The 27,165-nt window shown below is 41.6% G+C and overlaps 1 protein-coding gene across 7 annotated transcripts in view; it reads left to right on the top strand.

Moving 5' to 3' along the window:
- Positions 1-22,813, top strand: part of LOC125512726 (putative wall-associated receptor kinase-like 16) — a 30,514-nt gene extending 7,701 nt beyond the window's left edge. The window contains exons 2-7 of one of the 7 annotated variants that reach the window (XM_048677818.2): positions 11,885-12,025; positions 18,310-18,502; positions 18,616-18,871; positions 20,354-20,576; positions 20,674-20,794; positions 21,166-22,813. In XM_048677818.2, the coding sequence (XP_048533775.2) occupies positions 18,338-18,502; positions 18,616-18,871; positions 20,354-20,576; positions 20,674-20,794; positions 21,166-22,581 (2,181 nt within the window). In that variant the 5' untranslated portion in view covers positions 11,885-12,025; positions 18,310-18,337 and the 3' untranslated portion in view covers positions 22,582-22,813. Of the gene's footprint in view, positions 1-553; positions 645-831; positions 1,056-1,183; positions 1,434-2,190; positions 2,292-2,372; positions 2,596-2,698; positions 2,820-3,501; positions 5,230-7,236; positions 7,623-10,942; positions 11,117-11,884; positions 12,026-18,309; positions 18,503-18,615; positions 18,872-20,353; positions 20,577-20,673; positions 20,795-21,165 lie in introns of those variants that run through there. The other 6 variants (XM_087528633.1, XM_087528634.1, XM_087528631.1 and 3 more) reach the window with 6 other exon arrangements.
- The last annotated feature ends 4,352 nt before the right edge of the window (positions 22,814-27,165 follow it).

Genomic DNA, 27,165 nt, shown 5'->3' with positions numbered 1-27,165 from the left:
ATTTTGCACCTACATCATGCACTCAAACATCTTCCCAGCCAAAAAAATTTGACTTTTTTGACTTTCCTTTTCTATTTTTAATAGCAGTACTGTTCACCGGGCTCATCTGGGCCCGGGCGTCATAGTGGATTATCAGTTTTTTTTACACTAGTGTGGTATCGAAAAACATCTTATATTATTGGACGGAGGGAGTAGTAGCAACTACCTCTGTTCTGGTTTATAGATCCCCTTAGTATTTTGTGCCAAAATTTGATCATGGATTTAATTAACAAAATGTTAATGCAGGTCACAAAAAATTATATGTCTTTACTCAAATTTGGGCACAAAATATGAACAGGACTTTTTCATGGGCTTTAGGTGACATGGCACTACTATATAGCCAACAACACGTGAGAGCAACTAGTTGACGAGCGCTCCTTTGGAAGCCTCACAACGATTAGCGTCACTTGGCGCGCTCTCAGCCGCCGCCACGTGTCGCACTCTGGACGCTCCATTTGAATTTTTTATTTTATTTTTCCGCATGCGTTTTCAGCTTTTTAAATAGTTTTTCCAGGTTTTTTCGACTTTTTGTTTTTTCACCGGTCTTCCTTAGCTTTTGGACAAGTGGTGCACATGCAGCGTGCCATTATCACAACCTGGAAAGGGTATGAGTGATCTTTGCAAGGAGTACTTCTCAATTAGTGATCTGGACAACACGATTTGTTATTAACCATGCTCCAGTAGAGCTAGTTGGACCACAAAAATAAAGGGCCTAAATTAATTTGATATACCATGAAAGGAATCATTATTTATTACTTGAGTAAAAGCTAATAGTTGTCTTGTTGTCAACAGAGGGGGAAAGATAACAGTTATCTTGTTTCAAAAGTACTACACTCTAGTATTGATTACAAATGGATACCAAAATTGGTACTATAAACAAGGTTGATCTAGAACGCATGGTGCTTGATCGAAGTGCAGAGCCAACATACCTTCCATTATCACTTTTGGAAGACATCACAGATTGTTTTTCCGATGATCAACAAATTGGCAGCGGTGGATTTTCTATAGTTTACAAGGTCAGAATTACCCCTGGCTAGTAACCTTTCTCAATTCCAGTTGAAGTTGATCTAAAAAGTAAACGACATATGCACATGACAGTCAGACCACCACATGTGCACATATGTAATACACGTTATGGTTGCAGGGAATGGTGGGGGAAAAGATGGTCGCTGTGAAGAAACTATCCCAAACGATGCATGAGAATAAATTCCACAAAGAAGTTGAATGCATTACGAAGGCCAAGCACAAAAACATAGTGCGTTTCCTTGGATACTGTTCTGACACGCAAGGGAGAATCGAAGATTACGAAGGAAAGTTTGTCATGGCAGATGTACGAAACTGGTTGCTATGTTTTGAGTACGTACCGAATGGAAGTCTCATTGAGTATATTACCGGTATGATCACAATGTTTACATATTTATGTCTTTACTAAAGGTCATTATATTGTTGTTCGATATATTAGCAATTATTTGTATAATTTAACTCGTAATAAAAACAGAATTCCGATCAAAATACTACTCCCTCCGTTCCTAAATATAAGTCTTTTTAGATATTCCAATAGGGACTATATATATATAGGACTCCTCTTCTGTACTCCTGGGAGTATGTACTCCCATTCTCAATATACCTTAATACACATTAATTATACCTCTTTATTATTCTCAATATACTTCATTAAATATTCTAAGATACCCAATACGAGTTTTGTTGAAAAAATATTATCTGTGATGTACTTTTTGTAATATACCTTTTTCACGTACAAACACATCAGTATATACGTAAACATTTAAAAATATATAGACTCACATGAATTTTTTCATGGAACTCATTTTGGGGTATCTAATAATTACTAATGAAGTATATTAAAAATAATAAAGTGGTATAAAAGATTCATCTATATGGTATATGAGAAGCGGGAGTACGTACTCCCAGGAGTACACAACCATTTCCCTATATATATATATATATATATATATATATATATATATATATATACACGTATGTAGTCCGTATTGAAATCTCTAAAAGACTTATATTTAAGAATGGAGGGAGAATAATTTAAAGGGGAAATATTTCTATTTTGTCAGAGCAGATGCATGCAGTAAAGTAACGAGGTTTGAGGAAGTTAATTTTCAATCTTGTGGAAAGCAGAAGTGATCCAGCATAAAAAAATTGAGGGGAGACCCACTATAAATTTGGGAAAGTTAAGAAACCGTTGAGTATTATTCACTGCTCGTTTATGAATTTTGAAGGTAGGTTGGGACATATTTAGAAAAACTAATTTTGTTTATTACATTAAATTATCTCTAGTATATAAAAAAATTCCTCCACAGATCCATCTCGTGGACTTGAATGGAGAGAGCGATACCAAATAATTAAGGGAATCTGTGAGGGACTACTTCATCTTCACGAGAAGCGTATCCTCCACCTAGATCTAAAGCCTAGTAATATATTGATTGATATTCACATGGTACCCAAAATTGCTGATTTTGGCCTCTCAAGGTGCCTTGATAAAGACCAAACCCGTGACTTCACTTCAAACATATGTGGACCACTGTAAGTCGGTCTCCTGAAAGCTTTTTTCTTCTTCTTTTGTTTGACACATGAACTTATATTTGTGTGCACATTCATGGATCAAACTTCATAAATCTTTTTGTAGGGGATACATGGCACCCGAATTCTTCATAGGACAAGTCACATTTGCATCAGACATATACAGTATTGGTATTATAATTATGGAGATTCTGACAGGAGAGAAGGGGTATCAGGAAGAACAGGATGTAAGCATAGTTTTAAGCATGTGCTCCATGTTAAGGATATATTTTCAAGTAAAGTACGCCAACGGGATAATTTAACTTGGAGAAATTACCAAAATCATGCATATGCGGAGTGCTATAAATGTGATCTTAATGCTTGGGCATAGGCGAACATGGCTTAATTAAACATGCAAGGTGGTACCAAAGGCGGAGTCATTAATGTTGCATTTGTAGCACTTTATTCTCAGTAGTTTGCCAAAATATTTAACTTATGAAGAAAATGTTGAAAATGCACTAATATATCAACACTTCTCGGCATGTGTAACTCTCAAAGGCCTATATTTGGACTGAAAATGATTGCATTTACATTTTAAATTGTGCTAGCATGTTATTGAGCTTATTGCACCGAGACAGAGTTGTGTTTTATACACGAACAACCAGCTCAGCCGTTAGCTCAGACTCATGACAACCCGTGATAAATGCACCTAAGTAGGCTTCAAAAAATAAAACATCCAACTTACAACATATATGTCCATGTGAATTCATAACGGCTATATATGATCTTCTCTTCTAGGCTTTCCAGTGTATTTTTTTTTCTCTTTCTATAGTAGCTATAAACCATCTGTCAATAGTGTTCCTATCTCTTTTTTTTTGAGGATTAATAGAATTCCTATCTTGATCTGAACTCACCTTTGCATCTTTAAAGGTAGTTGAGAATTGGATGAATCGGTTGGAGGCAGCAGATCAAAAGGAGACGCAGTTGGGGCAAGTAAGAGTATGCACTACGATAGGGATAGAGTGCATGGACCCTAACCCAAAGAAGAGACCGTTTGCACATCATATGGTCAATAAGCTTGATAAAACGGCAAGTATCATCGAAACTGGCATCACTAGTCCATCTGTTGAGCATCAGGTTAGATCCCTAAAAGAACAACACAGTCAAAGGAAAATTGTGGATCTTTCACTTGAGTACCTCCTAAAAGAACAACACAGTCAAAGGAAAATTTTGGATCTTTCATTTGAGTATCTCATAAAAGATATGAGCGGGCGCACTAAAACGGAAGAACTCATGGAATTTATTGGGGCATTTAAAGATCATTGGCGGCACGCGAAAGAACATCAGTGGTCACTACGGGGAGTGCAAGGTACAAAGAAAAATACCAGCCAACAACAAGGGGCAAGTATTTCTAGCTCTAACTCTGTTGTGCTCAACAAGTTGAACATCTTTAGTACAAAAGCACGCAGGAATTATGCCAGGAATGGTGGGCCTATGCTTGAGAAGATAGATATGTTGAAACTTTTCAAGAAGGAGGAGCTTAAGCCAGCTAATAATGACAAGAACCGTATTGGAAGAGATGTCTTTGAAGAAGTTTACGTAGGCCTTGTTGATAGAGTACCAGTCATAGTAAAGAAGCAGATTAGTGGTACTGTGCTACAAAATGGACAGTTTGCAAAGGAAGTCGTCATCCAATCTCAAGTTCTCCACAAGAACATTGTTAGGCTCATAGGTTGTTGCGTGGAAGTTGACATCCCGATGCTAGTATATGAGTATCTCTCCAAAGACAGCCTCCATGACATTCTTCACAACAACTGCAAGGTACGTCTCAACTTGGGCGTGCGTTTAAATATTGCCACAGAATCAGCACGTGGTCTAGCTTATATGCATTCAAGGCACAATATCTTACATGGTAATATTAAATCAGAAAATATACTCTTGGATGACCATTTTGTGCCAAAGATCTCAAATTTTTGCATATCAAGGTTGACCGGGAGAGGCTACAAACACACCAGAACAGTCAAGGGCGACGATCCTTATATGGATCCACTATACATACAAACAGGCCTACTTAGCGAATATAGTGATGTGTACAGTTTTGGAGTCGTTATGTTGGAACTTCTTACGAGGAAGAAGGCCACACACTCTGATAATAATAGCTTAGTAAGGAATTTCCTTGAGAATCACAAGCAGGGTAGGAAATCAACCGAGCTATTCGATGAGAAAATTGCAGTGATGGAGAATCTGGAGCTTCTTGACAATCTGGCACAACTTGTTGTGGAATGCCTTAGCCAAAACTTGGATCTAAGACCGAAAATGATAGATGTTGCAAAGCGGCTCCACATACTGAATGAATCTCGTGGCCAGTGGGTCTTAAGTTGACAAGTCGATGCATTTACTAGTTTAGTTTGAACTTCAAACAACATATATGTTGCGGCAAATAAGCTTCTGATAGGTGCAATTATAGAGGGATGTGTGATGATCGACGTGTAATTTATGTATTTTGTTGTTGTGACCAAGTCTTTGAAATCCTCTAGAGCTGTAAAAGTAAAACACGCTAAAAGCAACGCCCTCGTAGGCCTCCTCGGCCCTGTCGACCCACTGGTACAAAAACCTCTGTCAGATTGTTATCTCCGTTTAATTCTCTGGTAATTTATCCGTGCTTACCTGGTCTAGATATGTGGATCCACTTATTCGTGCCCTTCCTTATGATGTTAGAGGAGCAGCAGTACAAGAGCTTAATTAGTATTTATTTATTTATTTTGAAAAGGAGGAATCACCCCCGGCCTCTGCATCTGGGTGATGCATGCGGCCATATTATTTATTATTCACAAAAACCTTACAAAGTAATACAACAGTAAGTCCGAGGCCACCATCTAGACGACACCTGTCGCTACTCCTTATCCCCTTGATGGAGGTGTGCCGAATGTCCGGGCCAAATACTAAACAGACATCGCACGAAAGCCGAACATCTAACGCCGGATGCCCCATCCAAGCCACATAGGCGGGACTGGGTAACACTCCGGTCCGGCACACTCTCAGTGAGTACCACACGCACACGATGCAAAGGGCCGTCACCTCCGTCTTCCCTCGATCCATCCTCAAAGCATGTACTGACGCATCGACCTTGTCAGGCCACTCTGCCATCGACGCCACCACGACGCCAGACAACGTCGACCTCCTGCGCGTGTCCCTCGCCACACATCTGACACCAAGCCTCCACTGCTCCATGCCGTCGAGAACCGCCGCCATGAATATGTAGAAAGAAACACCGCTCCACCGCAGATGCCATCCGCTGGTCCCTCGAGTCCGAGTGCATCTCCAAGAATGCCGCCCCCAAGGGGGTAACGACACAAGAATGCCGCCGTCATCCGGTCAACTGATCTAGGGTTTCCCCCGGAGGTATTGGGTGGGGTTGGGAGCTTCACCTCGATGATGCCTTCATGAAGGAAACGATGATAAGAGCATCATCATCACCGGCTCCGGTCAATGACCGAAGACCAAGTTTTCACCCGGATCCGTTCCAAGAAATCCACCCAACAACCTGTGCACTGTCTCGACCGCCTTCAAAGCCCCAGATCTAGCCGCCTAGATCCGGCGACCAACCGCAACAGCAGTGCCACCGTAGGAGCCCTGGCGCACCAGCCACTGCCTGAATGTGCCACCATTGGAGCCTGGGAGGAGGGCTCCCACCCCACCTCGCCAAACCGCGAGAGCCGTCGGGATGGATCCCGCACACTCATCACCGTCTCTGATCTGAACCAATCCATGGCCAAACCACGAGATCGCCGATGCAGATCCACCTTGGATAGGGACTGCACCACGCCATGCTGCCACAGGAAGCCTGAGCTTCACCAGCCGCCACCTTCCAGGGCCGCCGCCCCGGGATCCAGCAGCCACCGACAGGACGCGCCGCCCACGTGCAGCAGGCCGGAGGAGCCCCCGATCCAGATCTGGACCGAGAAGCTCACCACAACCGCCCCGCGCCGGCACGCCCCGCCTGGCCGCAAATCTGCAGCCACCCGCGCCAGAGAGCCGCCATCCGGCCGCCCTGCATGGCTGCGCGCATCCGCGCGAGGGCGCTGTCCCGCGCCAACACCACACCGCGCTGAAGGGAGGAGGGCCCGCCGCCGCCGACGCCGGCCAGGCTTTGCCCGGCGGCGTGAGCTGGCGGCGGCGGGGAGGGGGAGGGGACGGGGAAGGGTTGGAGACGGCGGCGCGTGGGTTCCCCCCCCCCCCCCCCCCCCCCTCGTGGTAGCGGGCTGGGCGAGACGGGCTTCTCCAGAGCTTAATTAGTATGGGCAATTATTTTCTGCTGATGGAGCCTATTCATATGTGATTTATGCTGATGGAGTTCATATCACGTTGCCAGCAAACCAATTGTATGAATTTTCGCCGTGAGTATACCTAACAGGCTAACAACATGCATAACTGAAACAAACCGTCTGTATTTATCTGAATATGTGATTCTGACATAATCACTAGATCGGCCAGACTCCCAGACCTCAATCAGTGTTGCTGCTGATGCTGACTGCAAGATAGTCCAGATCTGTTTCAGGTTAACGCATTGCATTCTTCTGCCTTCCTTCCAAGCATATCGAAACTCGAAAAGATTCAGGCTCTGCAAAGTCGAGGTAACTGACTAGCCACCAGTGGTTGCTGCAGGGAAAATTCAGGGTCGGAGAAGCTTCCTTGGGCCGGCTTGGCTTGGCTTGGCTATGGGGAACTTGGGGTCCACCGAAGGGCAGAATATTGGGCTTCTTTTGTGAGATGGGCATAATGCTGGTGGGAGGAGGCCCGACTATGTCTTGGTTGACGCGAGATAAGAGTCAGTTCTCGCCTGAAGGAAGGGAGCTCACGAATGGTCCGGTCCAACTAGGGCGCGAACCAGGCTCCTGACAAAATTGGGCAGCCAGCACGCGGGAGGACACCGCCTTTTTTTCTTTCTATTTTCCATGTTTTTTGTTTTATTTTTTTTTTGCCTTTTTTTACTTTTGCTTATACTTCCAAATGCTCTAAATATATATATTAGAAACAATATTTTACATGCATTTTCTAAAAATGTTAAGAGGCATTTAATAAATGTTAAATGTGTACATACAAAATATTTCTAATGTATACAAAAAATATACAATGTGTATGGAAAAAGTCGACATCAAAAGATATAAGTTTTCAAAATTGTTATCACGTATTTCAAAAAATGTTAAACGTGTATATAGTTTTTTTCCTTATGACAATAAAATGTACAACGTGTATGGAAAAAGTGAACATCCTAAAATATATGTATAAACAAATATTAATCATGTATTTAGAAAATGTTAAACATGTATAAAAAATGTATCAGATGTATACTAGAAATACACGATGTTTACGAAGAAAAGTAGACATCAAAGATATAATCTAAAAACTGTTAATCATATATATGAAAAATGTTAAACCACAGCTCCAAAAAAATGTTAAACCAATACTAAAATTGGTTTTACTTGTATAAAAAAATGCACAATGTGTATCTAAACAAAAGAAATTGAAACATCATTTGGAATTTTTTTTAATCATCTACTCCCTCCATCTCATATTAATTAGCGCTAAAATAAACGTATCTAGACGTATTTCAGTGTTATATACATCCATTTTAGTGTGTCTAAGATACATATATTTTAGCATCAATTCATATGGTATGGAGGAAGTATTCGAAAAAAGTTTAACATGTATTTAAAAAGTGTTCTCAATTTATAAAAAATAATGTACAATATGTAACAAAAATGTAGATATATGTTAAAAAGGAAAAGGAGTAACCAAAGAGAAAACGGGAAAACGAAAACGAAAAAAAAAACAATGCAAAAAGGAGAAGGAAACAAAGAAAACAAAAAGGTCAGAGCAAAGCCAAGAAAGAAACAAAAAAACATAGGAAAACAAAAAAATTGTGAAAACCAATAAAGAAACAAAGAAAACATGTAAAAACAAAGAAAACTGAGAAAGAAACAAATAAAACCGGATTTAACCAAACTAAAACTAAAAACAGAAAATAAATATATTAAAAAAAACACAGTCACGTGACTAGCTTTGCCCATATGTGTTCTCGCTGGGGACTCTACGCGTGAGACGGATGCCATACCCGCTATAAGCAAGATACGCGGCACCTATTTGGCGGGTAGGTCGTTGTATAGGGACCTAGTGCATACCCCCATTTCGCTCCTTTCCAGCGGGTGGGCCGCCCAGTCTGGTCTTTTTCCCTCCGGTCTTGGGAACGTTCGCTGGACCGACTTTTTCTTTTTATTTGATTTTTCTTTCATTTATCTTTTTATTTTATTGTTTCATTATGTATTTCTTTTCTTTGTTTCTTGTTCATTTTTTTGTTGAGCTAGACCGAATTTGATATGGAAGGAATACGTAAAAGGAGATCTGAAGGACTGCTGTATCACCAAATCACTAGCCACAGACACGTATCCGTGGAAACTCGCTATCCATGTCTAGAGCCATGAGTTGGTAGCTAGAATTTAAGGGTTTCACGCGTACCCCAACTTGTTTGCGACTAAAGGCTTTGTTCTTTGTTGTTGTCTTTTATTTCATTTTTATTTCTTTCTTTATTTTTATTTGCATTTTCATTTTACGAACATCTTTATAATTTGTGAACATTTTTATAAAAAAATAAATAGTTAGGAAAACACAAACGCATTTTTAAAAAATTCGGAATAGTTTAACCAATTTCTGAACATTTTCTGAATCATGAACATCTTTAACAAATTGCCGTCATTTTCTGAAACTGTGAACATTTTTTGAATTTTCGAAACAAATTTTAAAATTCAAAAACATTTTTCCTTAGAGAAATATTTTTTGAAATTAATGAACATTTTGGAATCATTGAACATTTTTTGAATATATGAACTGCATTTGAAATTCATGAGCATTTTTTTGTTGGCATTTAAAAAAATCTTGAACATTTTTTCAAATTCAGAATTTGTTCTTAATACGCGATTTTTTTATTTCCTTAACATACTTTCCAAATCATGAACATGTTTTGAATATGCGGACATTATTTTCAAAATCTCATATATTTTTCAAATCTGCGAACATTTTTCAAAATCATGAACATTTTTTAATTCAGGGACAGTTAATGATTTCTCAAACATTTGTTTTCTGAATTGCGCTATTTTTTGAAAGTTAGAATTTTTTTTAAAAAATCGAATTATTTTAAATTTGAAAATAAAAATAAAAGAAAATAAAAGGCAAAAAAGAAATAAAAGACAGGGTCGTTCCGCCCTGCACATGGGCGGGCCCAAAAAGACGTCAACCGAAGTGAGGTATAGCATTCACGGTGGTAGGTAGTCTTTTTTTAGGGAAACTACATTGCTTTATTGATCAACAAGGTCCAAAGGAACAGTTACAATGTAATGTGGCTCATTGAGCGACACATGTCTACCCAACTCGAGAGAAAATGGAAATTAGCTAGATTGTCTGATTCAAAGTTCCTACTCTTATGATTCATGAATAAAATTATAGCTCTCAAACTACACAACATCGACCTTGATTTCTCTGATGATCGCACCATGGATGTTGTGAGTATTCTCCGCAAGATCCTTGATCACCGTCTTGCAGTTCGATGACCCAATAATTCGTCTAGCAAGTAGATCCTCTGCCAGAGCTAAAGCCTCTTTACAAGTATCTGTCTTGGGCGTTGGGACATCAGTTATACCTGCAAAAGTAATCAAAGAAGACTACTAATAATCACGGAGGGAGGGAGTGTGTCTCAAAGAAAAATTACACCATGTTCTCAAAAAAATCACCAAGCACGTGTTAACACCTCAATGTGTTACATGTGTTGATAAATGCGTCTTTGCCGTTGCCCTCCTGCCATGGATCTTTTCAACGACGATCCATTTGTTTTCATTCTTCTTTTATTGTACTCCTTCAGGCTAAAAGAGAAGATTCACATACTTTTTGAGATTCAAATTTGACCACAATTTTAACCAATAAAATGGACAAAACTTAAACCATTAAATTAGTATCTGGATTTTCCCCTATGGTATGAATTTTAAGTTACATGACTTATGCATTACTAGTCCAATTGCTACTTAAAGTTAAGTCTTGAAAACCGCATACATTACTATGGACTGTGGCTAGTTATCTATGTTTGTATTTGCGATTGTCATAACCCGCATATGTATTTGTATCCGGTCACTATTTTCTACATTGCATGCCGCCACTCCCTCGCTTCTCCATTGTGTACGCCCCCCTTACTCATTGATGTCATCCACAACGTGTGGAAGCTAGACGCCCTCTCTTGCCAACGACACCCATTCCACCTTCATGTGCACCCATCGTTGATGTGTTGCAGCGATCTTCATCGCCCTGGTAGTTCGTTGGTTTTCAGGTAATGGTGGTGCCGAGCCAGAGCTCGTGCTCACGGGGCAAGTATTGTATATCCGCCCAAGACTATCTTATGGGTTCACTTGTCCTTCTTGTGAAGAAGAATTGAATGAGAGTTGGCCGGTGTGTGCTGGTTCACAAAACTGAACCTCCACTCGGGATCACCAAAAGTTAGAAGGTACCCTAAGATTTAAGATTCAATAACATCAGTAATTCAATAGTCATAATTTATTTTTCAACTATACTCTAGAAATCTGCAACCCTTGAATTAAAACTAATGCTCAAAACACAATCATCATTCTCTATTGAAACTAAAATGTCGTCGTTTCATTCACTAAAACCCAAAACCTGCGGACAACAAAATTTGTTTTATCAGACTTAGGGTTCCTATAATACTTTGAAATGATACAATTTATTTTAGAATATTGTAGTACAATTTTACATAAATTCCAGCCTAGATCTTTGACTAAAAACAGTAGAAAACCAGAGCCGGTTCTTTTTTAGTTCACAGTTTAGTTGGGAGCATTTGCGTTAATTATCATTAGTATTTACCCAGCAATTTTTTTATCATTACTGTTATATTTGTTTGTGAGCATCTATGTCATACTGTGTTTTGAAAACCAACTAGAGAGCAGCACTTGAGTAGTTGAGTAGATACTTCTGCTTCGGTACAAAAATGCTACACATATCAATTCAAAAAGGAAGTATACAAAGGGTACACAATATATCTCACTAGTCTTGAATTTATCTGTGGACGGATTTAAGCCTTCTCCGCAACCATATCCCAAGGATGTCTGTTTGAGGTGGAACAGCAGGCGCGTATACACCTCTATCTTCTCCAATTTCTTTCCCGTGTCTCAGCCTTCTCCACACAATTTCCTCCCCATTCTACATCGGACCGTGAGGACATCTAGCTGCGCTCTACCATCACGTGTTGTCGCTGCAGGCTAAGGCCGTGTGGGTTCATCGTCGTCGACCATCTTCCTAAGAGCTCGGGCAGGAGGACGTGGTGATCCAGATTTCACTGATCTCTGCTCACTGGCCGGCAGGTTCTACTTCTACAGGAATACTTAGCATCGCTGCCGTGGTATGTATGCGCATGTGCTCTTAATTTCTTGAGAAGGATGGTCTCTATCAACACCCTAGTGTATATTCTGTGTTTTGGTTTCCTCTTAGTTAGTTCTGGCCATCGATCCATCCTTCCCTCACGAGGTTGCTAATTTCTATGTTTCCAGTGCTAGGGTGGTAAATGTCAGAAATATGAACAAATTACTACGAGATTTAATTCGAATAAACAGTTGATAAATCATGACTACAGCAACAGAGATTAAACTAATCATGTGAACTAGCATAGCAGATGAACAGATCACATATAGGCACATACTAGAAACATGAATTCTACCACGATCTCGAACAGGAAGGATAGAACCACATACGGTGCAGCTGGAGCAGCACCGCCGGCGTTGACGTTGTCCCCCATGTCGTCGAGGATGAGGTTGCCGAGGTCGGGGAAGAAGTCGTCATTCGCGAAGTCGTCGCTGCCAGCAGTCGCGCGAGTGCGCTCCCCAAAAACCTGATCGCCCCTCTCCCGTACAGTATCACGAGAGGCGGGGTTCCGGAGGCCTGCTGTCCCTTCTGCCGGTGCACGCCGAAAGGAGGGATGGAGAAGACTTGCGTGGCGGCGCAATCATCTGGAACGATGGTGGTAGACGTCTGCCTGACTATATAGTGCGGGCCGGGTAGGTCGTGAGAGTAAACCCCACGTCGGAGTCGTCACGATCCAAAAGAATCGGAAAACGGTTCAGTAATTAACGCGTCCGTTAATTATTAATTAAAAATATAGACAACGTGCATTCGGCTCAGCTACACTAGATTTATGCTACACTAGATCACAACTTGAATAGTGGATTATGCCTTGAACTACAAGTTTTCTGCGAGACTAGTTTCACACAAATTCTTGACCGGTACTGGGTTGCTGCAAGGCTTCCCTGCGGGTGGAGCGTATACGTCGTACTCCAGGGCCTTTTCATGAATTTATTAGAGAACACCTAATTCCCACAGACTGCGACATTAACATTCAAATTCATATAGGTGTGTTCCTCAGAAGATGTTCTGCAGGACAACATCTCTGCTTACCCGAATAAGCCACTTGGAACACATTAAGATAAGTCAACCTGCCATGCAGATCAAGAGAGTATTGCATCTTCACGGAGTGGGATAGTTAATATAGGGATACTCTCCTCCCAGCTGATCAACAGTTTGTCTCCTACTTCTACTTCACGGGATCTCCGATCACATAGAGTGGGTTACCACTATGGACAACTCATGCGGTGGGTCTCAAACCCATCTCCATCGATGCATTATCTATCACATTACGTGATAGACCCTTTGTGAAGAGATCTGCCAAGTTTTTTGACGTTTGGATATAATCCAACGTAATAACTCCAGAGTTCCTCAATTTTCTGACAGATTTTAGTTTCCTCTTCACATGTCTTCAGGACTTCATATTGTCCTTCGAACTGTTTATTTTGACGATCACAGTTTGATTATCACAGTTCATCATGATAGGGGGTATTGGTTTTTCAACCATAGGTAAGTCCATCAAGAGTTCACGAAGCCACTCTGCTTCAACAGTGGCAGTGTCTAATGTTGTGAATTCTGCTTCCACAGTTGACCTCGTTAAGATGGTCTGCTTGCCAGACTTCCAGGAAACAGCACCACCACCAAGTGTAAAAACATAACTACTTATGGCCTTTATCTCATCAGCATCAGATATCCAGTTTGAGTCACTATAACCCTCCAGTACCCTTGGATACCTGGTGTAGTGAATCCCATAGCTCGCGGTGCCTTTCAAATAGCGCTAACTCTCTCAAGCGCATGCCAATGATTATCTCCCGGTTTTGACATAAACCGACTCAGCTTGCTCACAGCAAAAGAGATGTCAGGCTTCGTGGCACTCACCAAATACATAAGCGAGCCAATAATCTGAGAATACCTCAGTTGATCTCTAGCAATCCGTCGATTCTTTCAAAGCAACACACTAGCATCATATGGAGTTGGAGAAGGTGTGCAGTCGCTATACCCAAAACGACTCAAGACCTTTTCCACATAGTGAAACTGAAGCAGTGTGATCCCACCATTCTCATCTCTCAACAGCTTGATATTTAAGATAACATCAGCTACTCCTAGATCCTTCATCTCAAAACAACGAGATAAGAAATCCTTAACCTCCTTGATTAAATCAAGTTTGGTTCCAAAGATCAATATGTCGTCGACATACAGACAAAGAATAACTCCTTCGCCCCCACCATAGCGATAGTACACACACTTGTCACCATCGTTTACTACAAAGCCGGCAACAGTTAATGTTCTTTCAAACTTCTCATGCCATTCCTTAGGAGCTTGTTTAAGACCATATAAAGACTTTAATAACTTGCACACCTTTCCTTCCTGACCAGGTACTACAAAACCATCTGGCTGATCCATGTAAATTTCCTCCTTCAACTCTCCATTGAGGAAAGCCGTCTTAATGTCCATTTGATGAATGAGAAGACCATGTGAGGCAGCCAGTGATAGTAGCACCAGAATTGTAGTTAGTCTAGCCACGTGTGAGTAAGTATCAAAGAAGTCTTCACCTTCTTTCTGGGTATAATCCTTGGCCACAAGTCGTGCCTTGTACTTTTCAATCGTACCATCAGATCTAAGCTTCTTCTTGAACACCCACTTACATCCTACAGGTTTGCACCCATAAGGACGGTCAGTGATCTCCCAGGTACCGTTAGCTAAGATAGATTCCATCTCGCTACGTACAGCTTCCTTTCAGTAGTCAGCATCAGGAGATGCATAGGCTTCTGAAATAGTCCTGGGTGTGTCATCCACGAGGTATACAATGAAATCATCACCAAAGGACTTTGCAGTCCTCTGTCTCTTACTCCTCACAGGAGTTCCATTGTCACCCTCAACAGGATTCTCAACGTGTTCCATCGCAATGGTGGGTTCAGGAATTACAGCGAATTCCTCACTAGATGGAGTAGGTATCTCCTGATTTGATGAACTCGACATATCCTTCATAGGAAATATGTCCTCAAAGAAAGTTGCACCATGCGACTCCATAATCGTACCAACATGCATGTCGGATACCTCAGATTTTATTATCAAAAATTTATAGCCGATGCTATGAAAAGCATAGCCCAGAAGAACACAATCCACGACTTTTGGTCCAAGCTTGCGCTTCTTGAGAATTGGTATATTGACTTTCGCCAAACAACCCCAAATGCGTAGGTGAGAGAGTTTCAACCTTTTTCCTTTCCCATTCCTCAAATGGACTCATGGTCTTATGCTTTGTGGGAACTCGGTTTAGGACATGACACACAGTCATTAGCGCCTCCCCCCATCATTCCTTGGATAGACCCGAAGTGTCTAACATGATGTTAACCATATCAGTTAGAGTTCAGTTCTTTCCTTCGGCTACCCCATTTGATTGGGGTGAGTAGGGAGGCGTCCTCTCATGGATTATACCATGTTTCGCACAAAACAGATCAAATTCATTGGAAAAATACTCTCCACCATGATTGGACCTAAGCCGTTTAATTTTTCGATCAAGTCAGTTCTCTGCCTCAGCTTTATAGTTTTTGAAGAAAGTCAAAGCCTCATCTTTTTATTTCAGAAGCTACACATCAGAATATCTAGTGGATTCATCAATCAACGTCATGAAGTATCTCTTTCCACCTTTTGTCAACACGTCATTTATCTCACAAAGATCAGAATGTATAAGCTCTAGTGGCGCCAAGTCTCTTGCCTCTGCAGTCTTATGGGACTTGCGAGGTTGCTTAGCTTGCACACATACTTGGCACTTAGAGCCTTTGACGGAAGAGATTTTCGGAATTAAATTCATATTGGCTAGCCGCGTCATGCAACCAAAGTTAATGTGACAAAGTCGTGAATGCAAAATATCAGACTCATTGTTGTGGCAAACATTATTAATAATTTTAGTGCAAATATCTGACAAAGACAGGCGGAACAAGCCTCCGCTCTCATAGCCTTTTCCAACAAATTGTCCATACTTAGAAATTACAACTTTATTGAATTCGAAAACCAACTTAAAACCATCTCGACATAAATGGGAACCGCTAACGAGATTTTTATTGATGGACGACACATGATGAACGTTCTTCAGACGCACGGTCTTCTCCGAAGTAAACTTTAGATCGACCGTACCAACACCTCGAACGATGGCATGTGACTCGTTCCCCATCAGCACCGGAGAAGTCCCAGTGGCCTGGTAAGAAGAAAACATGGAGGCGTCAGCACAAACATGTACATTGGCACCGGTGTCAATTAACCAATCAGGGGATTGAAATACTGAAAGGATGGTAGGAAAAATACCGTACCCTAATTCCTTCATATCAGTATCACCGATGACAACATTAGCGGACTTGCCGCTCTTCTCATGTTTGCGCTCCTCAAAGCGGTTAGGACACTTCGGAGCCCAGTGATTAGGATCACCGCAGACATGGCAAAGTCCCTTCCCCTTCTTATGAGAATTCTTCTTGAAGTTGGTAGAATGTGATGGATTGTTCTTTGTATCAAACTTGCCTTTGCCCTGAGTTTTGTTCTTGTTGTTTTTGAACTTGTTGGGCTGGAAGTTCTTCTTCTGTACCATGTGGGCACTAGAACCTCCCTCAGTAACTCGAGCACGTGTGTCCTTTGCTCTCGCCTTCTCTTCAACATCAAGAGTACCAATGAGATCCGCAATGGAAAACTCCTGTCTCTATTGTTTCAGGGAAGTAGCAAAATTGTTCCACGAAGGTGGAAGCTTGGCAATGATGCCTCCGGCAACAAATTTGTCTGGCAACACACACTTGAAGTATTCAAGTTCTTTTGCGAGCGACTGTATCTCATGAGCCTGCTGTACAACAGCGCGCTCATCAGTCATCTTGTAGTCATAGAATTGCTCCATGACGTACAACTCGCTGCCGACGTCCGAGGCACCAAACTTGGCCTCGAGCGCAGCCCACATGTCCTTGCCGTTGTCAAACGACATATACGAATCCACATTGGAGTCATCAAGAACACTCAGAAGAGCGCCTTTAAATAGGGTATCGATCTTCTCAAAAGCTTCCAGTTGTGCTGGATTAAGATCGCTCTCAAGCTTGCCCTTGGTGGCATCATAGCAGCCCATGGTCTAAAACCAGTAGACTGCTCTCGTGCGTCACCTCTTATATTGTGCCCCCTTAAAGGCAGACGGCTTTAGATGCGCAGCAAAACCACTCGGAGTAAATTGCCTATAATCAGGTTTTTGGATTGTTGGAAATATGAGCAAATTACTACGAGATTTAATCCGAAAAACAGATGATAAATCATGACTACAACAACAGAGATTAAACTAATCATGTGAACTAGCATAGCAGATGAACAGATCACATCTAGGGCACATACTAGAAACATGAATTCTACCACGATCTCGAACTGGAAGGATAGAATCACATACGATGCAGCGGGAGCAGCACCGCCGGCATTGACGTTGTCGCCCATGTCGTCGAGGATGAGGTTGCCGAGGTCGGGGAAGGAGTCGTCGTTCGCGAAGTCGTCGCTGCCAGCAGTCGCGCGAATGCGCTCCCCAAAAATCTGATCGCCCCTCTCCCATACAGGATCATGAGAGGCGGGGTTCCGGAGGCCCGCTGTCCCTTTTGCCGGTGCACGCCGAAAGAAGGGATGGAGAAGACTTGCTTGGCGGCGCAACGATTTGGAACGGTGGTGAGAAACCATACGAAGCGGCGGCAGCTTGGGTAGACACGTCGTGGCGAGGCGAGGCGTGGCGTGGCGAGGCGAGCAAGGAGGAGGAGCGCGCGTGTAGGTCTCCTCTTCTCATGCTTATACAAGTGGTAGAAGAGCCCACCTTATAAAGAGGTGCAACTCTCTTTCAACTTATGAGATGAGACTAAACTTTAGCCCACTCACTCCACTCACATGTGTGCATGAATGGGCCAAGAGAATTTCAGAATTTTAGTTGGGCTTTGGGCCAAAGGCCTACTAGCAAAATTCCAACAATAAACCCAAAACAGCTAATTAATCCAGATCAAATCAGGCTAGCGACACGTAAGAATCCGTTACTATTGCTGAATGATTTACTCTACTTTTAAATTGCTAATTGGCTATACTTTTAAACCAGGCTAGCAAAATAGTGTTCTTCTATGATTATACTTGAGTAACTAGCTCTCCCGCAAAAAAAGCAGGAAAAAAAACTTGAATAACTAGCTAGAGACAGAGACGAGATCCATCTATATTTACTTGAGTAAAAAGCTAATAGTTATCTTATTGTCAACGAACACACACAAACTAAAAGCTAATAGTTGTGGTGTCTTGTTTCAGAGGTAGTGCACTCTAGTAGTGATTGCAAATGGATACCAAAATCAGTACTAGACACAAGGTTGACCTAGAGCACATGGTGCTTGATGAAAGTGCGGAGCCAACATACCTGCCGTTATCACTTTTACAAGAAATCACAGACAGTTTTTCTGATGATCAACAAATTGGCAGTGGTGGGTTTGCGGTTGTTTATAAGGTACGGATTACTCCTGTCTAGTAAGCTTCCTCATTCCTTATCACAGTTGATGTATAAGATATATGACATATGCACATCACAATCACAAAAAGTAATTCACGTTGTGGTTGCAGGGAACGGTGGGAAAAGGAATGGTCGCTGTGAAGAAGCTGTCCATAACAATTGACATGCATGAGAATAAATTCCACAGAGAGGTCGAGTGCCTAATGAAGGCCAAGCACAAGAACATAGTTCGTTTTTTGGGGTATTGTTCTGACACGCAAGGGATGGTGGGGGACTATGACGGGAAATTTGTCATGGCAGATCTACGAAACTGGGTGCTATGTTTTGAGTACATACCTAAAGGAAGTCTCGATAAGTATATTACCGGTATGATTGTGAAGCTTATTTCTACATTTTTTCCAGGTCACTACATAGTCCTAGCATGCCATATTTTGTGATAGTCCTAGCATACCATATTTTTGTGATGACGTGGTCATGGTCGAGCGTACCTTATTGCGTGTTGGGGGGCACATGAAGGAGTCAACAAGGCAGCCATACAAAGGTGTTGGCAATGCCTATACCAATGTGTCGGCACCGGACAAATCCTTGGGTGGTGGTAGAGATGTCATATTTTCCTCCGGCACAACGATGAGCTAGACGGGGCATGGATATGGTGGCGGCAGCAGGACAGTCCTCTCCCCCTCATTCTCGAGTGCGGCGGTGAGGCCAGGATCAACCGTGGTGACAATCACTATTGTACCGTCAGGAAGGCGACAAACACAAATGGCAGTGTCACTGCCTATGATTGTTGGAGAGGGGTGGGCTCGTTGGGGGAGAACCTTGGCGGAGCTTAGTGCACACCAACCTGGCCGTCGCACCCTCCCTAGAGTAGGAGATCTCTTCATGTGTCCTAAGCTTAGTTTTTCAACCCCCCCCCCCCCCCCCCCCCAATCCTAAGATGTGGACCAAGCTTTTCCATTGGGGAGAGGGCTTCATTTGAAGCGAGGGCTTTTCTGTTGCCAACCACAACCATATCCGAATGTTGTGAATTACTATTCCAGTTAGGTTCATCATCCGCAACCAAATAGGGAAATAGTCATTCCATTCGATTCTATTTTCATTGCAGTCTGTTTGTTTCCCAAAACCGGCCGCAAGGTTGCATTTGATGTAGGTTTTGCATTTATATCCGGAGTATTTCTATTAATTTCCATGTCTTGTAAATACATACAATATAACTAATATACTCCCTCCGTTCCTAAATATTTGTCTTTCTAGAGATTTCAAATGGACTACCACATTGGATGTATATAGACATATTTTAGAGTGTAGATTCACTCATCTTGCTCCGTATGTAGTCACTTGTTGAAATCTCTAGAAAGACAAATATTTGGAAACGGAGGGAGTAGATTGGTATTGTAGACTACAACTTACTAGAAAAGTGTAGGCATATTATCCATGAATTATTTCCTCCCTTGAGTAAGGGTAGTGTTGGTCCATTACATATGGGGCAACCAATAATGGTGATCAAAACTACTAGCGTCCGGTTTTTTCTTAACAGCTTTTTCGGTCAAAGTGATAATCTATGTGAGAAGATATGTTTATTTTCTTCCTTGGAATAATATCATTGAATAAAATAGCAAGTGGGGAAGTTAATTTAATTAATCAATTAGAAAGTGACATGCTATAGTTGGGTGTAAACTTGCCTTTGCATATTTTAACACTGAACGTCTCAGATTTATTATCTACTCTTCTTTGACACTAGTTTGGACATCTTTGAAAACATATTGAAAATGCTTTGTATGGCATGAATCAATTGATTCACATTATTATCTCTAATGTACGCAAATGTGGAACCCCTTTCCTCCGCAGATGTGTCTTGTGGACTTAAATGGAGAGATCGTTATCATATTATCAAGGGAACCTGTGAGGGCTTACTTCATCTTCATGAGAAGCGTATTCTTCATTTAGATCTCAAGCCCGGAAATATATTGTTAGCTGATCACATGGTACCGAAAATTGCTGATTTTGGACTCTCAAGGTGCCTCGATGAAGACCAAACCCGAGCTTTTACTTCACATCTATGTGGATCTCAGTAAGCCACCGTCTTGAAAGCTCTTTTTTTGCAGGGGTTTGAAAGCTCTTATTTACTCTGCACATTAACTTATTGGGCTGTATAAATTTTCTTGTAGGGGATACTTAGCACCAGAATTCTATAGAGGACAATTCACATTTGCGTCAGACATATATAGTCTTGGCATTATAATTGTGGAGATACTAACAGGAGAGAAGGGGTATCCAGAAGAGGAGAATGTAAGAACAATTTAAGTGTTTGCTCATGTTAATGATAGATTTTTAAATGAAATGTGCTATGTATTAACTGAGCCTTGGAGTAATTGCAGAAATCATGTATTCCCAAACAAGAACGGTCTAAACTATCATCCACTTATGTAGCACTGTGCCTTCAGCAGACCACATTTCATGTTTAATTAAGCCTTTGCGAGCACTAAGATCACATCCATGACAGCCTGCAAAAGGGTAGTTTCACCCAAAATATTGAATTTACAAAGAAATATGGAAATGCGCTTATAAATGTCAAACCACTTTTTGCATCTGTAGTTGAGTTTTCGCTGCTGCTATAAAGTTTACCATGTCATTTTAACTCCTAGCTGCAACTTTTGTAGGTAGTTGCAAATTGGATGAATCAGTTGGAGGCATCAGATCAGTGGCATACACAGTTGGAGCAAGTAAGAGTATGCACTAAGATAGGGATACAGTGCATGGACTTGAACCCAAAGAAGAGACCAGTTGCACGTCATATACTTGATAGGCTAGATAAAACAAAAATTACCATCGAAACTGGCATAAGTGGTTCATCAGTTGAGCAGCAGGTTAGTTTCCTAAAGGAACAATATTGCCAAGAGAAAAACTCAAAGCGTTCATATCAGTACCTTGGAAAGGAAATCAAGGAACACGCTGAAACAGAAGGACTTGCAAAATATGTAGAGATACCTAGAGAAGATCATTGGCAGCAAGGGCAGCAAGAAGCTTCGAGTGATCAATGGCCATTAAGGGGAGTGCAAGATGTAAAGAAAAATGTAAGCCCACAAGGTGCAAGTATTTCTAGCTCCAACAATGGTGTGCTCTATAAGTTGAACAATTTGGACATCTTTGACAGAAAAGCACACAGGAATCACGTGCGGTATGGTGGGCCTACATTGGAGAATGTAAATTTTGTGAAACTTTTCAAAAAAAAGGAGCTTGGTCCAATTTTAAAGAATAAGAATCTTATTAGAAGAGATAGCTTTGGAGTAGTTTACATGGGCCTTGTTGATAGTGTGCCAGTTACAATAAGGAAGCTATTTAGTGGTAGTGTGGTACAGAATGAAGATTTTGCAAATGAAGTCATCATCCAGTCTCAAGTCATTCACGGAAATATGGTTAGGCTCATAGGCTGTTGCCTTGAATTCGAAGTCCCGATGCTAGTCCATGAGTTTCACTCTATAGCAAGCCTCCATTACATTCTTCACACCAACATCAAGGTGCCTCTTAACCTTGGCGTGCGATTAAGTATTGCTGCAACAATGGCAGGTGCTCTATCTTATGTGCATTCCGCACTTGTTGAGAAAATATTACACGGTAATGTTAAACCATCAAATATACTCTTGGATAACAACTTTGTGCCAAAGATCTCAGACACCGGCATATCAAGGTTGATCGTGAGAGGCCATGAACATAGCGGAATATCCATTGGTGACATGGCTTATATGGATCCAGTATATGTACGAACAAGCCCACTGACCCAACAAAGTGATGTCTACAGTTTTGGAGTTATCATCTTGGAGCTTGTTACTAGGAGAAAGGCCACACATATGGACAAAAACAGCTTAGTAATTAATTTCCTTGAGAACCACAAGCAGGGGAGGAAATCGACCGAGTTGTTTGATAAGGAAATTGCAGTGACAGAAAATTTGAAGCTTCTTGACACTCTGGCAGGAATTGCTGCTGAATGCCTTAATTTTGATGTGGACCTAAGACCAACAATGGTAGATGTCGCAAATCGTCTATCCATGCTGAATCAATCCTATAATTTGAGTTGACAAGTTGATGCATTTACTAGTGGAGTTTGAACATGTATGATGTGTTGAATAAACTTCTGATAGACACAACTATGTATAAATGTGTGATGATCGACGTGTGGTTGTGAAGAAATCTTTGAAGTACCGCCTGTTAAGTGTGCTAAAGCACGCCCTCTCAGGCCTCCTGTAAGAAAAACTCGGTCCGATTGTTGGTTATGCTTCTGGTGTTTACCTGGTCTGGATTTGTGGCTTACATCGTATTCTTACCGTCCTTATGATGTTAGTGATTAAATTCTTGGACTGTTTACTGTGGACTCTGTTCATAGGGTTTGGTTAACGCTGATGGACTTCACATCACGTTGCCACCAAATGAATTGTATGAATTTGCATGGTGACATGAACAGTAATTCTGCGAGTAGCGGCAGCAACGCAGACCTCTGCAACTCACACACACGCATATAGTCTGTGGCTGCTAATAACCCTGCAGTGCAATGCTTGCTCAGCACGGTCCACCGTCTTGTGTTACAGACGATGACGGTGGTGTTTTGCATTGATTTCTGGTGGCCTAGGCCCTACGGCCCGATATCCAGAGCAAATGTAAATTTGCATTCAGGTCGCATCTGCTGCCTCCCAAGCCAAACCTGAAAGGGGAATAAAATTCAGATTCACACAGCTGCACGCCTGCACCTCATTCAGACTTGGATATGTCTGATGTGATCTACTACTACGGAGTAGTATATCAGCTGATAGTGACACGGCACCACCAAACGGATTCATCTCAGCTGCAACAGCCAAAAAAGACTGAAACCATCAAGATTCAGAGCAGCTGAGAGAGGATTCAGTCAGATTCTTGGGCTGTCAACCGGTTGACCAGCCCAACCCAACTTTTTTTAGTTCAAATTTGAACTAAATCCACGAAACTTTTTTTGGATTGGAGGGAGTACTGTAGTTTGCATTCCTCGTTGCTGCTTGTTGTCACGCTCCCCGCACGTTTTTTTTCTTCCTCCGAACCTGAACTCACATCACCAATGTGCTAACGATCATTGGCGCTCGTCGGCAACGGGGGTTTCCCCATGGGGTTGCCTTTCCCGCTGGCGGGGATGATGAAGGATAAAATGCCGTGTCAGCTGATGTTGAAGGATAAAATGACGTGTCAGCTGAACATAGGAGGAGGAATATTCTGGGCTGGCCCATATAACTTCTCTTTTTTCTCAATTATAGAAACCAAAAACAGTGCGGCCGTCCGGGTTCAAACTCACAACCTCAGCGTTCCAAGGGTACAACAGCGTTCCAAGGGTGTCACCGGAGTGGGCCACACACGGTGATTTTACCCATTTTTTTTGCCCTCATTACAGAGGTAACACCCTACTCCTACTTTGGATTTGATAAATGTTTGAATTTGGTTAATGGTGGAAACGCCTTGTATGAGGGGGTTACAAATTGAAGATGGCGGTTGCTACTAAGGAATGAGGTATTGAACATATGCCCTTGATCTACCCCTAGCCACGCCTTATAAAGGGGACTGACCACATCTTGAGAGGGTCTTAACTTGCATGCCAAGATGATGCCTTGTCTGGAGATTGGACAACCTAAGGACCAAAGGGCCTAGCCTGCCGCTAGGCCCTCTAGGCCCTGAGGCCAGCCGAAAGACAGGTTCCTTGGTAGATGGGCCGCCCTCAGCATATTGTACAATCACTCGATTTCTACATTTAATTCGCACAAAACCTTTTGTTTTAGAAACTAGCATGAGCTATTGTATACACCAGATTGAGATGAATATACCAAATAAAAGAACCGAATGTAAGCATAGTTGAGTCAGTGATATGTTTATGTTCGTCGATGATCGGTCCTATTTCAATACCATGCATATGAACTTATTACCAAATCCAACTTGTAACACGTTTGCAAATAGTACAATTTATACCCTACAAGGTTTTATCAATATGCACACCTAATAATACACTAGAAATCACGTGTAACACAATTGCAGATAATACACTATAAAAAATTTAGTTGGACATTATTTTAAAAAAATCTCTAACACGATGATATTAATCTAACCAAACTATACATGAACATATGCATATACATACAAATATGAATGTGTGCGTTGTACAATTTTTTGAATTGTCACAAAAATAAATCAAAAATAACTTCTATTACATCACTTAATTTAAATTTAGTATAAACAAATTGATTATTGATGTACTCCCTCCATTTCAAACTATAAGTCCTTTTAGAGATTTCAATATGAACTACATATGAATGTATATAGACATATTTTAGAGTGTAGATTTATTCATTTTGCTCCGTATGTAGTCCATATTGGAATCTCCAAAGAGACTTATATTTAGGAACAGAGGGAGTACATTTCAACTAGTAAGAAAAGACGTTGGTTAACTATACAAATTAAATTATTATATCAACTAAAAAACGAGTTATATACCTAATATTGTAGTATGGTAAAAATAAATAAGTATAAAATTTTAGTATAAAAACATTTAATTTCTATCATGAACTCACACGTGCGACCCGCCTACGTTGGACGGGTCGGACGACTGCGACCCAACTTTTTCAGTAAATGAGGATGATTGACGATCGAGAAATCTAACAAGAACCACCGACATTTGCTGATTTTGCTCTTGCATCGATGTGTCACATTCATCTTTCCTGTAGATCGTTGTTCTTGTATCAACTTGGTCGTGATTTGTTGGTGGTACCTGATTTGGAGGGGGGTCGATCACCTCTTCTTGTGTTCGTGCATTGGGTCGGTATGGCTTCAATTGATTTGCATCCTATAAACCTCTCCACAGGAAGCCTCTTCGATTTTTGGCAATAGTTTGCAACACCCATGGTGGGATATCCATTGACAACACGTGATATTTCACTGGTGCTGTTAATATCGAGTTAATGAGGACTACTCTCCCCGCTCCCGTGAGCAATCTACACTAGTAAAGTTGTATTTGATTAGAGATCTGACCAACGCGCAATTTATATGTATTGAAACAAAAGATTGTGTGTCATACTCCATTCGTTTCGCGACATGAGTTTAAGCCAACCATCTAGACAATTTTGGCACCTCAGTTGGGCAACCCAATAGTAGTTACGTGGGGCATGTAGCATGCGTTTTCTTGCCCAGACAACTAAGGGCCAGTTCTTTTGGGCGATTCTACCAGAATCGCCCCCCTCCCCAGCTTCTCCCAGAATCGCCACTCCATATGTTTTTTACAATCCTAACTAATTAGACCTTAACTAGATAGGATTGTAAAAAAAATATGGAGTGGCGATTCTGGGAGAAGCTGGGGAGGGGGGCGATTCTGGGAGAATCGCCGAAAAAAACTGGCCCTAAAGCTTATACAATTTATTTGCTTGTGGTGTTAGCACATGTAACGCAATAGGGCCCCTTGAGAAAAGAAAATGTAGCATCCATGAGTCTGTGAGTTTCTATCCAAAGGTAGCATCCATGACATTCTTCACATCAAATTAAGGTGCTATAGCTTATATGCATTCAACATTTACTTGGAAAATCTCTCATAGCAATGTTACACTGGCAAATATACTCTTGGATGACCACTTTGACAAAGATCTCGGAATTTGGCATATCAAGGTTCATTGCGGAAAGAGTGCAAACTCACCGGAATATTCATTGGTGACATGGCTTATATGGATCATCTATATGTGCAAACAGGCCTGCTAACTGAAAAAAGCTACGTCTACACCTTAGAAGTTATCATATTGGAGCTTGTTATGGGGAAGAAGGCCACACATTCTGACAATAACAGTTTGGTAAAGATTTTTCTTGAGAATCACAAGATGGGTAGGAAATCAACCGAGTTGTCTGACAAGGAAATTGCGGTGACAAGAGATTTGGAGCTTCTTGACAATCTGGCAGGACTTGTTGTGGAGTGTCTTAACCATGATGCGGGCCTAAGGCAGACAATGGTAGATGTTGCAAAGCGCCTTTCCATGCTGAATCAATCTCATAAACAAGCTGTGAGTTGACATGATGGAAAGCTGTATAGGACTGCTGGTTCGTGTTTTTTTACTGGTGTTTAATCCTTGCTTAATTTCCTGGCCTTGGTATGTGGATCCATTTATTCTTCCCCGTCCATTTGATGTTAGAGCAGCACCCCAAGACCTTAATTAGTAAGGGTAATTATTTGTTGCACTGTGTGGTGACTGGTGTTGAGTATATTCGTAGGGCCGGTTAATGCTGATGGAGTCCACATCATGCATGCTGCCACCAAACCATGTGTATGAATTTGTGTGGTGATATAACCATTCCGTCAGGACTGGCATCTCCGTTGTAAAATACTTGAGTTCATAATTTCTGTCCCATGTGTTGTGAAGTACCACTTGTTGTTACCTACTAGGACTACCACCAGCTAGTGCTTCTGTGCAGAGTTTCGGTGCAGTGTTGACTCTCTTCAGGCAAACCACGGCCATATTTTCGGGTAATTCATTTCATCCAGAATCTCTGCAGGGTTTCGGTAAGACCATCACCGCTCCTGCCTCCCGAGCCAAACCGGAAAAAGGGAACGGTTCCGCAGGGAGGAGAAGTTCATGGAGCTCGCCGCCGCCGCCGACCGGTCACCGAGTCCATGC

The sequence above is a fragment of the Triticum urartu genome, chromosome 6A (genome assembly GCF_056163025.1).
Source record: "Triticum urartu cultivar PI428250 chromosome 6A, HENAU_Tu73, whole genome shotgun sequence".
In the NCBI taxonomy this organism is placed as follows: domain Eukaryota; kingdom Viridiplantae; phylum Streptophyta; class Magnoliopsida; order Poales; family Poaceae; genus Triticum; species Triticum urartu.
The sequence above is the reverse complement of the archived record's forward strand: the minus strand, read 5'-3'. Positions and strand labels throughout refer to the sequence as shown.